The 14,288-nt window shown below is 44.2% G+C and overlaps 2 protein-coding genes across 2 annotated transcripts in view; both read right to left on the bottom strand.

Moving 5' to 3' along the window:
• LOC116401464 (ninein-like protein) overlaps nucleotides 1-5,172 on the bottom strand; it is a 9,184-nt gene extending 4,012 nt beyond the window's left edge. Inside the window, exons 1-7 of the mRNA XM_031879872.1 lie at nucleotides 5,049-5,172; nucleotides 4,488-4,681; nucleotides 3,577-3,673; nucleotides 2,484-2,683; nucleotides 876-942; nucleotides 296-390; nucleotides 111-236 (exon numbers count right to left, since the gene is read on the bottom strand). Coding sequence (XP_031735732.1) covers nucleotides 111-236; nucleotides 296-390; nucleotides 876-942; nucleotides 2,484-2,683; nucleotides 3,577-3,673; nucleotides 4,488-4,664 — 762 coding nt within the window. The 5' untranslated portion in view covers nucleotides 4,665-4,681; nucleotides 5,049-5,172. The remainder of the gene's footprint in view (nucleotides 1-110; nucleotides 237-295; nucleotides 391-875; nucleotides 943-2,483; nucleotides 2,684-3,576; nucleotides 3,674-4,487; nucleotides 4,682-5,048) is intronic.
• A 1,656-nt stretch (nucleotides 5,173-6,828) lies between these two features.
• Nucleotides 6,829-14,288, bottom strand: part of LOC116401461 (synapse differentiation-inducing gene protein 1-like) — a 14,383-nt gene continuing 6,923 nt past the window's right edge. The window contains exon 5 of the mRNA XM_031879870.1: nucleotides 6,829-6,987. Within this exon, the coding sequence (XP_031735730.1) occupies nucleotides 6,829-6,987 (159 nt within the window). The remainder of the gene's footprint in view (nucleotides 6,988-14,288) is intronic.

Here is a 14,288-nt window from a genome sequence, read left to right as displayed (position 1 = left end):
TATTGATATAGTCATAAATCATCTCTTAGTGATATCTTTATATTGATGCTCAGTGCAGTACTTCACCCTCACTCTACTACGTGTACTTGTACATGAATTGAGCGTCTGACCTGCCGTGGTGCCCTCTGCAGGTCAGCTGATCGTATGGGGGTGGAGCAGGAGAAGGGGGCGGAGCAACACAGAACCTTCTGGAAGTCCCAGACGCTGGCTCTGCCGTCCAGGTCCTGTTTGAACGTCTGATCAGTTACTGATGACCTCATGACATCACAGATAACTTCCTCCTGTGGGTCCTCACCTCTGTGCTGAGCTGCTGAAGGCCCAGCTGATCTCCTCTTCCGACCCCCAGCTCCTCCTCCTCCTCCTCCTCCTGCTGCTGCTGCTGCTGAGGACCTGCACCCATCATGATGTATTACAGATTAAACTACCAGCAGTATATAAAGTGAATATAAAGCTCCACCTTCAAAGTGATGAACTCATGATGCATCACTATTATAATAAGTATTATTGATGCATCATGAGTACTTTTACTGTATACTTTAAGTACATCTGATGCTTATTAAGATGTGGAATGCAGGACTTTTACTGTTACAGAGTATTCCTACACAGCGGTACTAGTACTGTTACTGAAGAACAGATCACAGTACATCCCAGTACCACACAATGTACACGCCAGCTAAGAATACTACGTTACCCATGAGCCTCAGCTGCTGCTGCTGTGGAGCAGAAGCCGGTCGGGGGGGTGAAGTCTCTGAATTCATACAAACGTTCAAACACAATTCTAAGCTCTGTGATTGGGTGTGGCATTGCATCATGGGAGTCGTAGTTTACAGTCTCTGTATTTGACTTTTTATCAAAGTGTTCACAGCAGACAGGACCTTTACTCTGAAGGTCTGGCTGGATGTTCTCCTTCTGACTTCCTGCCTCCTCATCAGACTTCAGGCTCTGCAGAGGAAAAACATGGAGGTCACTGTGTGTGTGTGTTTCTGTGTGTGTCTTTGTGTTTCACTGTGTGTGTGTGTGTGTGTGTGTGTTTCTCTGTGTGTGTGTGTGTGTGTAGAGGCCTCGTGTCGCCCTAAAGAGCTCAGCATGTAGAACTGAACCTGTGACTCTTCCACCGTGTTTGAAGCAGATTGTTTTAAAGGAGCAGCTGAACTTCAGCCTGATGGACTCAGTGACCTCTGACCTCTCAGCTGATCACTGATTAACCCTCAGTGTTCACCGTCTTTAAGGCTTCAACACCAACAGCATCTCATCAACCACTGAGTGACTCAAAGGCATCTTTTTAATGAAGAAAACAATGTGTATATGTGTGTGTGTATATGTGTGTGTGTGATGCAGAAGAGGAGGAGTCAGAATAGAACAGAAGCAGTTTGTCTGTTTTAAAGAACTTGACTCAGAGAAAACTCAACATTCTTCTTCAGCTCAGAGCGTCTGCAGCACAACATTCCTCACAAACCCACTTCCTGACAATCCTCCAACGCCCCAAAACCACAGAAACCTCCTCCAGCCAGCCCCCCCCCCCCCCCCTCCTCCTCTCCTCCTTCAGGTATTCACAGCAGAAACTGGAGCAGAATCACAGCACATCTGATATTTGAAACCGACTAAACCCAACACACACGCAATGAGCCTCGAGTGAGTGTTTCTCTGAGTGTGTGTGTGTGTGCGTGTGTGTCTCTATGTGTGTTTCTCTATGAGTGTGTGTGTGTACGTGTGTGTGTGTGTGTGTGTGTGTTCATGGTGAGACCAGCTTCTCCTTCACATTATCTTCCTCCGATGAGGTCAAACAGGAGGAAGAAGCTTTGACTCCAAAAGCAGCAGTGATGAGGTCAGAGGTCACACAGCACCGTGATGACATCATGGTGACAGAAAGATGACGAGGGTTCCTGATATAAACAAGGTGGTGGAGATAAGACAAGATTCACAGTGACACCAGAGAGGAATATCTAAATATTACTGTGTTCTGTGGGTGTTTTGGTTATAAAGTATAAACCAGACGGAAACCTCCGGTTCTTTAAAGGTCTTCAAAGCTTCATGTGTTAAAGCTGCATTCTCTCTAGTGTCCACCAGGGGGCGACTCCTCTGGTTGTATAGAAGTCTATGAGAAAATGACTCTACTTCTCTCTTGATTTATTACCTCAGTAAACATTGTAAACATGAGTTTATGGTCTCAATCTCTAGTTTCAAGTCTTCTTCAATACAGCATGATGTTCATTTAGTACATTATGGTCCATTTAGAGTCACACAGACCATAAAGCAGGGGATACTTTAGGGCGGGGCTACTGTGATTGACACAGAGTTACAGGAAGTGACATCACGGCTGATCCAATAAATCCACAAACTGAACTCAGCTCACGAGTTCCACAGAGGTAGTGCTCTGAAACCTGAGGAGGAGCAGGAGGAGCAGGAGCAGGAGGAGGAGGAGCAGGAGGAGGAGCAGGAGGAGCAGGAGGAGGAGCAGGAGGAGGAGCAGGAGGAGGTCTCACCTCAACGCTCTCCAGAGACGTCGAGCGTCTCACTTTGGCCCTGCGGACGCCCGTCGGTGACGAGTCCTCCGCCTCGGTTCTGGACGCTGACGGGTTCTCCGGGTCGCCGGTCAGCAGCAGCGCGGCGTCGTCGGGCCGAGAGCGACGGCCGTAACGCTTCGTTCCCTTCACGAATTTTGGCTTCACCTCCTCTGGAACAACTAGAAGAGACAGAGACAGACGGAGGAGTCACTGAGGAGAACTGGAAGACAAATAACGACCGTCACACTGGAATCCTCTGCAGCAGAACCAGGACTTCAAGTAGACCGAGACCAGCATGGAGATCACAACACACTCAGCTGACAAACTGGGACAAAGATGGCCGCACGTTAAACTCAAATCCACCAGTTCTGAAGATTGATTTACTCCTAGAGGACGTTATCTTAAAGAGTTGATGGAGATGCTACAATGTTAGCTTAGCATAGCACCAATAGAACCAGACTCAGAAGTCATTAGCTTGTCGTCTTACAGAGAGAACTAACAACAATACTCAAGTTTCTCCATCTGAACAAGAAAGATTATGAACAAAAACACTTTGTTCTGTATTTTTCTTCTTGCTAAACAATCTCATGTTTGAATCTAAAACCAACAACATGTCAGTCCGTCTCTCAACTTTGTCTGACTTCCTGTCTGTCTGTCTCAGCTCCAATCTCATTGGTTCCCACTGAAGACGTCAATCTTTAAAAACACAGACAGTTTCATCAGCATTGACTGAAGTTTTTATCAAACAAACAGCAGGAAAAATAGACTTTCTTGGGGACTATTTTCAGCGGTGGATTGATCCACATTTGGTGCTGTAGTGAGTATTTGTATGTGTGATTGAGTCAGAATAAACTACAGCGTGTTTATGGTGATGAAGGAACAATAGTGAGGCTCGTTGCTGTTTTTTTTACATATTTCATAACATTTTATAAAATATTTTTTATATTGTCGGTCATTTTTCACATTTTCCCTGTGTCTTACCTGGCACCAATACGGTCCCTCCCCCGTGTCTTACCTGGCACCAATACGGTCCCTCCCCCGTGTCCAATACGGTCCCTCCCCCGTGTCTTACCTGGCTCCAGGTAGCTGCTGTCGTCCTCTGATGTGCTGAAGTCCAGAGAGCGAGACAGAACGGCCACAAAGCCTTCTTTAAACTCCTCAAAGTTCACCTGAACGTCAAAGACAATGCAATTCATTGTTTGGCCACTTGGGGGCAGAATAACAAGTAGGATAAATAAATAAATAAATTATTTGTGAGGTCACAGTGACTTTAACATTCTAAATGGATGTTGGAGCAAAATTTAAATACATTTCCTCAAGGTGTTTCTGAGATATCACCTTCATGAGACAGACGGACAACCTGAAAACATGAAGCCACGAGGAAGTAACAGTGACCATCAACAGTTACCAGTAACTAGTAACTAGTAACAGTGACTAGTAACAGTGACTAGTAACAGTTACCAGTAACTAGTAGCTAGTAACAGTGACTAGTAACAGTGACGAGTAACAGTTACCAGTAACTAGTAACAGTTACCAGTAACTAGTAGCTAGTAACTAGTAACAGTGACTAGTAACAGTTACCAGTAACAGTGACTAGTAACAGTTACCAGTAACTAGTAGCTAGTAACAGTGACTAGTAACAGTTACCAGTAACAGTGACTAGTAACAGTTACCAGTAACAGTGACTAGTAACAGTTACCAGTAACTAGTAGCCAGTAACAGTGACTAGTAACAGTTACCAGTAACAGTGACTAGTAACAGTTACCAGTAACTAGTAGCTAGTAACAGTGACTAGTAACAGTTACCAGTAACAGTGACTAGTAACAGTTACCAGTAACTAGTAGCCAGTAACAGTGACTAGTAACAGTTACCAGTAACTAGTAACAGTGACTAGTAGCCAGTAACAGTGACTAGTAGCAGTTACCAGTAACTAGTGACTAGTAACAGTGATTGGTAACAGTGACCATTACCAGCACCACTTACCCTGTTGTAGCAGCCTCCTCCCAGCAGCGTGTCCACCACCAGGTGTGCGTCCAGCTGCAGTTTCCTGCAGAGCTCAGTCAGCTCGTCTCGGTCCAGGAAGCCGGTGGCCGTCGTGTCACAGCTGTCGAACTCCCCCTTCAGCTGGGAGACGTAGTGGTTAAGCTCCGCCTCCTCCATCACAACGCAGGACACACCTGTAGAGGAAATACACATATAATATTCATGTATATATTAGTCTGCATCAAGAGTACTTCTGGTACTTTAAGTATATTTTGATGCTAATACTTTTGTACTTTTACCTGTAACAGAGTATTTCTACACTGTGATATTACTACTTATACATAAGTACAACTTCTAAATACTTCTGTACTAATGAAGTACAAGTACCACATAAATGAAGTACAAGTACCACATAAATAAAGAAGCTTCACCATGGTAACAAAAGACCACAACACACACACACACTCACATACACACACACTCACACAATGTAAATGTTTCATATGACCGGAACGTTTCGTCTCTCCGGTAACTGGAAGACGTCAACGTAAGTTCTCTTACGGCGGGAAAAGTTCTCCTCCTCCTCTTCCTCTCCGGTTGCTGTCTCACGTTTCCTCCATGAATGTGTTAACACCGTTAAACCACCGTAATGAACCGGAGAGTAACGGAGCACCGACACGACAAACCGCCGCCTGAAAAAAACAGACGGAGAGGTGACTTCCGGTCAAGCGTTTCAAAATAAAATCCTTTGTTCCGCCTGAAAAATCCTCCGCTCAGAACGTTCCGGGATTAAACTCACAAGTTGTATCAACATTAATGTAATGATGAGGTGATGATGTCATGTTTTAGTGTATTTACTGTGTAACTATGGTTACGACGCTCTAATGATAAACTGCAGTCTGACGTTCAGCCGCTGGAGGTCGCTGCTGCTGGAAAGACATGATATCATATTTAATCATTGTAAAGAGAAGCAGCCTCCAGCAGTGAGCTCACCTGTGTGGGGGGGGACTACAGGTGAGCCTTTAACCTTTCACATCCTTCATCCACTGTGATGCATTACTGCTGCAAACACACTGTTACAAGGTCTTTATATTTATATATTAGTGCTGGGCAAGTTATTAACGCGTTATTATCGCGTTAACGCATTCATTCATTAACGCCGACAATTATTTTATGGCATGTTAAGGCAGTTTTTTTTATTATTAAGCAGACATTTTTAACACAAGAACCGAGCGGTGAACAGCTGTTTGTGTGGCGTCACTTCCTGCTGCTGCTGCCCCCCTCCCTGGGTGACACACCGGGTTGGAACCCCCCTTCACTCCGTCACCGTCAATCCCTCCTGTCTACAGACTGCAGAGCGTTTGATTATGATGGGGTCAGATCAGTCTCAATAATTGCAAATGCAAACAGAAAGATTCACAAATACATTCCAATGCACACATAAATAAATTACGGTTTATATAAATGTAAAAAAAATAATCACAAATATATTTCTTTATTTGTATGTATTTCTGTGTGGATTTTTCTATTTGTTTGTGGATTTGTATGCATTTGTTTGTGGATTGCTACACATTTATTTGTGGATTCGGAAATGCGTTTTTTTCAACATTCTCATTTTCAACCAATCACATGAGCGCAGCTCCCCCCTCCCCTCCCCACGAGGCTGCCAGCGTTAAGGTTGCGCAATGTGCGGAGGCGACAGGTCAGAAGTCAGCAAACAATGGCGTCTGGTAGCGCAGTAGGAGCTGGCTCACATCGTGGCAGCGGCAGCTAGTAGAGGCACTTCCTGTTGCAAGCTGCCACTGTTTTGGTGCGGATTCTGCGGTAGTTTAGCCTTTATTTGTCGTTATTTGACATTATGTGACAATACATTAAGGTCCTTGAAGGTATATCCTGTTTATTGTCTCATTATCGATAGCAAAACTAAATACATTTATACTTATACATTTATATGTAATATATAATATTCATACAACTGATCTCTGAAGCCTCTTGAACCTCAAACTGTTTCAAGAAATAATCCAGAATAAGATGTGATGACTAGAATATGAAGTAATGTTCTTATTGTTTCAGAGTATATTTGAAGTACAAAGTCTCATTAAGATGAACCAAATAAAGAAGTAAACATCGTAAAAACAAATCATACAAAAAATCACACTGCAAATGGTCATTAAAACCAAGTAGAGCCCACCAGAGATCCTGTGTTCTGATTGGTTCTGAACTCCAGAGTCACCTGACGAACAGGAAGTGGTCGTGGAATCTCTCGCCTGAGACTCCAGGTGAAGATCCCAAACACATTCCCGGTGCCTGATGGGTAATGTTTCCTCCCTGACGACGAGGATTACCAGTGGTGGTTCTTGGAGAGGTAGGCGATGAGCGCCACGGCCACGCCCACATAGATACCCGTCCCGATGGTGATCGACAGCACCGCCAGGAAGAGAACCCGCCTTGAACTGGAGCTCGCCAGGTGGAAGTCTCCTCTCGACACTGCCTTGTTGGTCTGAGGGGAGGAGCCAAAGAACAGACGTTAAACATATGAGGTAGAAACCAGACTGTTTCTGTCTCAGGAAGGTTCTGAGTGTCCTCTAACTGGAGAAGGGTCATTCAATGCTTCCTTTCTTATCTCCTTTAGCAACTGGAACACGATGGATTACTGAGGGGGCCCGAAGTGTTGGGGGCCCCCTGGCCTTCACCGACAACATGTCTCTCAAAGAGACACGTAAAAAACAGGAAGAGACACAAAACGACCACAAAGAGACATTCCCACTTCTCTGCCATTCTCTACCTGTCCACCAGAGGCCCTCACACTTTCACACCTGTCCCGGTCACCTGACCTTCTCCTCCCACCTGCTCACCTGGTCCCACTTTACCTCGTCAGCCCTGCTGATATATAACCGGCCCTCACCTCCACTGTCACGCCTCCCTGATCCCTGAAGTTCTGTTCACCGGTTCACCTCTTCATTTGTTCACCGCGTCACCTACTCAGTTCTTCACCTGTTTACCTCTTAACCTGCTCACCTGCTCACCTCTTCTCCTGTTCACCTCTTCACCTGTCCACCTGTTTACCTCTTAAAACCTTTTAACTACTAGCCCTATTTTTAGGCCTCTGCTCAAAAATTGCATACCCATACTCAAGAGAGTCTCCAGCTCTAACTAAAAGGTTTATTTTAATAATTTTGATGGTCAATACAGGTAACACTTGTGAGATGTGTTGAATTGTGTAAATATTGTGTATATGTTACTGGTTAATAACTGATACACTTATGGCACAGCTCAAGTTGAAAAAGTTCCAGGTTCGCCTGAAAAAAAAGCACTTTCATTGAAAAATGTTTTGCAGAGTGAAGCCTACAAATACTCCACAGTCATAGCACAACAGGGTTGTGGTCTCTCTAAGCTAATTTTACTTAGATTGAGTGAAGCAGGCCAGCATAATAGGAGGTCTGAGTACAGAATTTCAAGCCGAAGGCTCATTTCTCTGTCATGCTCTATTCTAATTTTATATACTATATATTTCACTTTTTTATCACTCATATTATTCAATACATCCAAATACAGCTGTTTAGAATGATTTTGAGAGCAAGGGTCCTCTCGGAGCATGTTTCTGGCTCTCATCCATAGGATTTTCTCAGTTGGTCTGTGTGTATGGGGCTGTAGCTCAGCCTATCATCGGTCGATTTCAGTCAATGAGCCCTCCTTAGACGCGTCAGAGTCTCAGGAATGCGGGTGTAAAAGCGCGTGTTGATTGACAGAAGTTTGAGCCAGTAAAGTTGCAAGAAGTGCCGCGTATCCCCGAGCGTAAAATTCCATTGGCCGAAAGTCTGACCGCTGGCCCGAGGTGGGTTGACCCCCCTTCCACAGGAAACAGCTCGGCTGTAAACAGGATGCACTTGGCGGCCATGACGGTCGCTCGAAAACGGATTATTTTCGATGTTTTATGTACTAATATTTCATAAAACCTGACCAAAAACCATAGTTTTTTTCCGGTGAAGACCAGTGGCATTGGACCGTTGTCCAGTCACAGCGTTGTGGTGCTTCCATGGAGATAAAAACCGACGGTATGTATGCGTTCTCTGCGTGATGCTAATGCTAAATGATGTCCGGATTAGCCGGCTAGCTGCTAGCTTCATGATGAAAATATTGATTTGAGGCAGACATAACGCCGATTTCTGCCCAGGATTTCATGATTTTATGCCACGTTTTCTAGATGCTTATACTAGTAGTCTATAGTTGTGTTTGGAGTGTGTAAAAAGTGACTTATATGATAGTGTTGCCCATACGTTGCTGTTTAATCCGGAAAAAAAACTGGACAAATCCACAATACTGGCGAACAATAAGGCTATTTTCCGAACAATATTTTCGGGGGTGCTGAGCCTGAGTGCCCCCAAATGGGGGAGACTCGTAGCCAGAAGGGTCACCTGTTCACCTGTTCACCTCTTCTCCTGTTCACCTCTTCACCTGTCCACCTCTTCACCTGTTCATCTCTTAGGGTTCACCTCTTAAGTTCACCTCTTAGGGTTCACCTCTTAACCTGTTCACCTGTTCACCTCTTAACCTGGTCACCTCTTAGAGTTCACTTCTTAACCTGTTGACCTGTTCACCTCTTAACCTGTTCACCTCTTAGGGTTCACCTCTTAACCTGTTCACCTCTTAACCTCTTAACCTGTTCACCTGTTCACCTCTTAACCTGTTCACCTCTTAGGGTTCACCTCTTAACCTGTTCACCTGTTCACCTCTTAGGGTTCACCTCTGAACCTGTTGACCTGTTCACCTCTTAACATGTTCACCTCTTAGGGTTCACCTCTTAACCTGTTCACCTCTTAGGGTTCACCTCTTAACCTGTTCACCTCTTAACCTGTTCACCTCTTAGGGTTCACCTCGTAACCTGTTCACCTGTTCACCTCTTAACCTGTTCACCTCTTAACCTGTTCACCTCTTAACCTCTTAACCTGTTCACCTCTTAGGGTTCACCTCGTAACCTGTTCACCTGTTCACCTCTTAGGGTTCACCTCTTAACCTGTTCACCTCTTAACCTGTTCACCTCTTAGGGTTCACCTCTTAACCTGTTCAACTGTTCACCTCTTAACCTGTTCACCTCTTAGGGTTCACCTCTTAACCTGTTCAACTGTTCACCTCTTAACCTGTTCACCTCTTAGGGTTCACCTGTTCACCTCTTAACCTCTTAACCTGTTCACCTCTTAACCTGTTCACCTCTTAGGGTTCACCTCTTAACCTGTTCACCTGTTCACCTCTTAACCTCTTAACCTGTTCACCTCTTAACCTGTTCACCTCTTAGGGTTCACCTCTTAACCTGTTCACCTGTTCACCTCTTAGGGTTCACCTCTTAACCTGTTCACCTCTTAACCTGTTCACCTCTTAGGGTTCACCTCTGAACCTGTTGACCTGTTCACCTCTTAGGGTTCACCTCTTAACCTGTTCACCTTTTAGGGTTCACCTCTTAACCTGTTCAACTGTTCACCTCTTAACCTGTTCACCTCTTAGGGTTCACCTGTTCACCTCTTAACCTATTCACCTGTTCACCTCTTAGGGTTCACCTCTCTGTCTTAGATTTATGATGAAAGAGTTAAAGATGAGAACATGCAGGTTATTAATTATTGTTGTTATTGAGAAACCTATACTTGTACACAGTGGTGGAAGAAGTACTCGATCCTTTACTGCAGTAAAAATATATAAATGTAGTTAAAGTATTAATTGATCAGTAAAGTGTTCTCAGCTTTGTGACCATGTGTTTTATATCTGATCCAAAATGATTTTTAAAGATTTTATCTGTTAAAAAACAATGTGACGACATTTAACTTGCATTAAATGTCAATTTTACATTTGAACATTAACTGCAGAATTCACTTTGCTGATTAATTTATTCAGTAAAGCTGCTTTTAAAGAGATTTTAATTCAGCCTGTATTTCAAAATAAGAGCACACTTCTATTCACAACACCTTCATTCAGGTTCAACAAATAAATCCTAAAACTGCTTTCAGAGAACCAAACTAGCTGAATAAGAATAAACAAGATTATTTTACCTCCACTAATGAAGACACGGATGGAATTCATTTGGCCGTTAATCTGTGTGTTTGATGGTGGAGGTTCATGAGGTTAACAGAAACCAGATTATGAAGCCGAGGAAGAACATCAGAGAGGAAGCATCCGCCGCTCTGCTTTTTAATCACTTTTTAATCAGGATGATGTGATCAGGAAGCAAAACATCCTGTTTAGTTTGAGACCTCAGGCTGCAGCAAATATCTGTTCCTGATCTGTTTCTCTGGAACATGAGAGACTGTGACGGCTGCAGCCTCACTCCTGTAGAGACGTCACCACTTAATGTTCTCCTTCAAGAATAAGACTTCTAACCGATAGAAACAGCACCATTCAGACACTGTGTGTGTCACACGACAGGAGAATCCTGTAGCTTCATTATTGAACTGTAAACATTGATTGAAGTGCTTTACACTGTGGTCTGTTCAGCTGATAATCAGATAGTTCGATACCAGGACCCTGAAACTGAATGTTATAAACCCCAGAAAGCTGAGCAGTAGTTCATTAACTTTTTAAAAGTTATAAATGCTCAAAAACACAAATCTTTTATCTAAAGGACTATTAACCATGTTCAATTAAAGATGTTTATTAAACCATAGACAAAATAAAAGTAAACTTTCTGCCTCTTTCAGCTTTCAAAAGGATGTTTTGAGTTCAGAGTGGCCGTGGTTGTCCAGTGATGGAAAACAAGACACGTTGTACCATCGGGAGACGTTGTACCGTCGGGACACGTTTTACCGTCGGGACACGTTTTACCGTCGGGACACGTACCGTCGGGACACGTTTTACTATCGGGACACATACTATCTGGACACCTTTTACCATCGGGAGACGTACCGTCGGGACACGTTTTACTATCGGGACACATACTACCTGGACACCTTTTACCATCGGGAGACGTACCGTCGGGACACGTTTTACCGTCGGGACACGTACTGTCGGGACACGTTTGACTATCGGGACACGTTCGACTATCCTCCCCACGATCAGGCTCTGTGCCTGTCTGCTGCCAGCGTGAAGAGGACACTCTCCACTATCAACACCCGCAAGGCAACAGGTCCAGACAACATCCCTGGTCGTGTGTTGAAGGACTGCGCAGAGGAGCTTAAGGACGTCTTCACGGATGTCTTTAATACTTCTCTGAGACAAGCTGTTGTACCATCATGCTTCAAGGCCACCATCATCATACCTGTGCCAAAGAAATCCACTCCGTCCTGCTTTAATGACTACCGTCCGGTGGAACTGACCCCCATAATCATGAAGTGCTTTGAACGGCTAGTCATGTCACATATCAAATCCATTCTTCCCCCCACCCTGGACCCTTTCCAGTTTGCATACCGTGCCAAATGGTCCACGGAGGATGCAATCTGCTCTGCTCTCCACCCAGCCCTCACCCATCTGGACACAAAGGACTCATATGTGAGAATGCTGTTCATAGACTTTAGTTCAGCATTCAACACCATAATCCTACAAAAACTCATCTTCAAACTTCACCAGCTGGGGCTCAACACCTCGCTGTGTAACTGGCTGCTGGACTTCCTCAGTGAGAGGCCACAAGCAGTACGTGTCGGCAACAACACCTCGAGCAGCATCACACTGCGCACAGGGGCCCCTCAAGGCTGTGTGCTCAGTCCACTGCTCTTCACCTTGCTGACACACGACCGCACCACAACCTACAGCACCAATCACATGGTCAAGTTTGCAGACGACACAACTCTGGTAGGTCTCATCACCAATGACGATGAGACCCACTATAGGAAGGACGTCAGCTTTCTGACCACGTGGTGCAGAGACAATAACCTCCTTCTGAATAACAGCAAGACCAAGGAGATTATTGTTGACTTCTGGAGAGGCCACACTCAACACCCACCACTGACCATCAATGGTGCTGATATAGAGAGAGTGAGCAGCACCAAATTCCTGGGGGTGGACATCAGTGAGGACCTCTCGTGGACAGCCAACACAACATCACTGGCAAAGAAAGCTCAGAGCCGCCTCTACTTTCTCCGCAAACTGAAGAAGACAAGAACACCACCACCCATCATGTGCACCTTTTACTGAGGCACCATTGAGAGCATCCTGACAAACTGTATCACTGTGTGGGGCGGAAGCTGCACTGACTACAACAGGAAAGCCTTGCAGCGCATAGTGAACACAGCTGGAAGGATCATTGGTGCCTCACTCCAGGACATATACGACACTCGCCTCACCCGCAAAGTGACCATGATTGTGCGCGACTCCAGCCACCCCTCACACAGTCTCTTCAGCCTCCTGCCCTCTGGGAGAAGATACCGGAGCCTCCGTGCTCGCACCACCAGACTCTCAAACAGCTTCGTCCACCAGGCTGTTAGGAAGCTGAACTCTCTGAACTCTCTCCCTCCTCTCTTTTAAGACTCCCCATGTCCAACTGCTGCTAAATACAGATTGATGGTTTTTTTGTTCTTTTTCTCTTATTATATATATATATATATTGTCTAAATGTTTTTTTAATCTATTGCACTGTATTCACTTTATGTTTATATGTTTATATGTTGGACTAGAGAGAAACGTCTTTTCAACTCCCCTGTATGTCCAGTACATTGTGGAATTGACAATAAAGCAAACTTTGAACTTTGAACGTTGGACCATCGAGACACGTTGGACCGTCGGGACACGTTGGACTAGCGGGACATGTTTTACCATCGGGTTCTATTGACCTTAAAGGAACAGTGGTGATGTTGTACTGACCTTAAAGGGACAGTAGTGATGTTGTACTGATCTTAAAGGGACAGTGGTGATGTTCTACTGACCTTACAAGGACAGTAGTGATGTGCTACTGACCTTAAAGGGACAGTAGTGGAATACCAGCAGATTATAACAGACAGACAGACAGACAAGTCGTACTCCTCCAGCTGACTGCAGATCAGTTATATAAGCTGTATTGTGTGTAGGAGCAGCTTTATATTAATGTTCCAAAAACAGAGAGAATAAGAAACTGATCAGATCATATACTATTACAATGTACTATATACTTATACACACACTACTCATACTTATACTATGTACTATATACTTATATACACGCTACTTATACTATGTACTATATACTTATACACACGCTACTCATACTTATGCTATATACTTATACACGCGCTACTCATACTTATACTATGTACTATATACTTATACACACGCTTCTCATTACATCAACACCAATACACAGCGTACTGTAAATCAGCCAACACAGTATTTTCACTGCTGAGCTACTGCTGACACAGCACTAATACAGGGCTACCTTGTGTTTTACTCATACTTTGGTACTGCTAATTGTTGCTGCTGGTAGTACAATAAAAACTACCCTCAATACTACTACTAATCTGCTGATACTACAAGTATCAGGCAAGGCAAGTGTATTTATACGGCACATTTCAGCAACAAAGCAATTCATTAAAGGTTACATGTACTACTGACTCTGCTACTACTAAAATACTAGTAGTATTACCAGTACTACTACTGGAAATCTATTCATATTAGAGCAAGTACTACTGCTACTGCTTGTGCTGTTATTGGTACTAGAACCTGATCTACTACTGCAGTATTACCAGTAGTACTACTGGCAATCTGTCCATACTAGAAGTAGTATTGGTGGTATTGGTACTACTAATGGTATTCTACTCAAAGACTAGCTCAGGTGTGTCAGGCTAGCTCAGGTGTGTGGACTAGCTCAGGTGTGTGGGCTAGGTCAGGTGTGTGGACTAGCTCAGGTGTGTG

Source organism: Anarrhichthys ocellatus, unplaced genomic scaffold (assembly GCF_004355925.1).
Source record: "Anarrhichthys ocellatus isolate YVR2014 unplaced genomic scaffold, GSC_Weel_1.0 scaffold463, whole genome shotgun sequence".
NCBI lineage: Eukaryota > Metazoa > Chordata > Actinopteri > Perciformes > Anarhichadidae > Anarrhichthys > Anarrhichthys ocellatus.
Note: the sequence above shows the minus strand (reverse complement) of the source record. Positions and strands in the feature narration are given on the sequence as shown.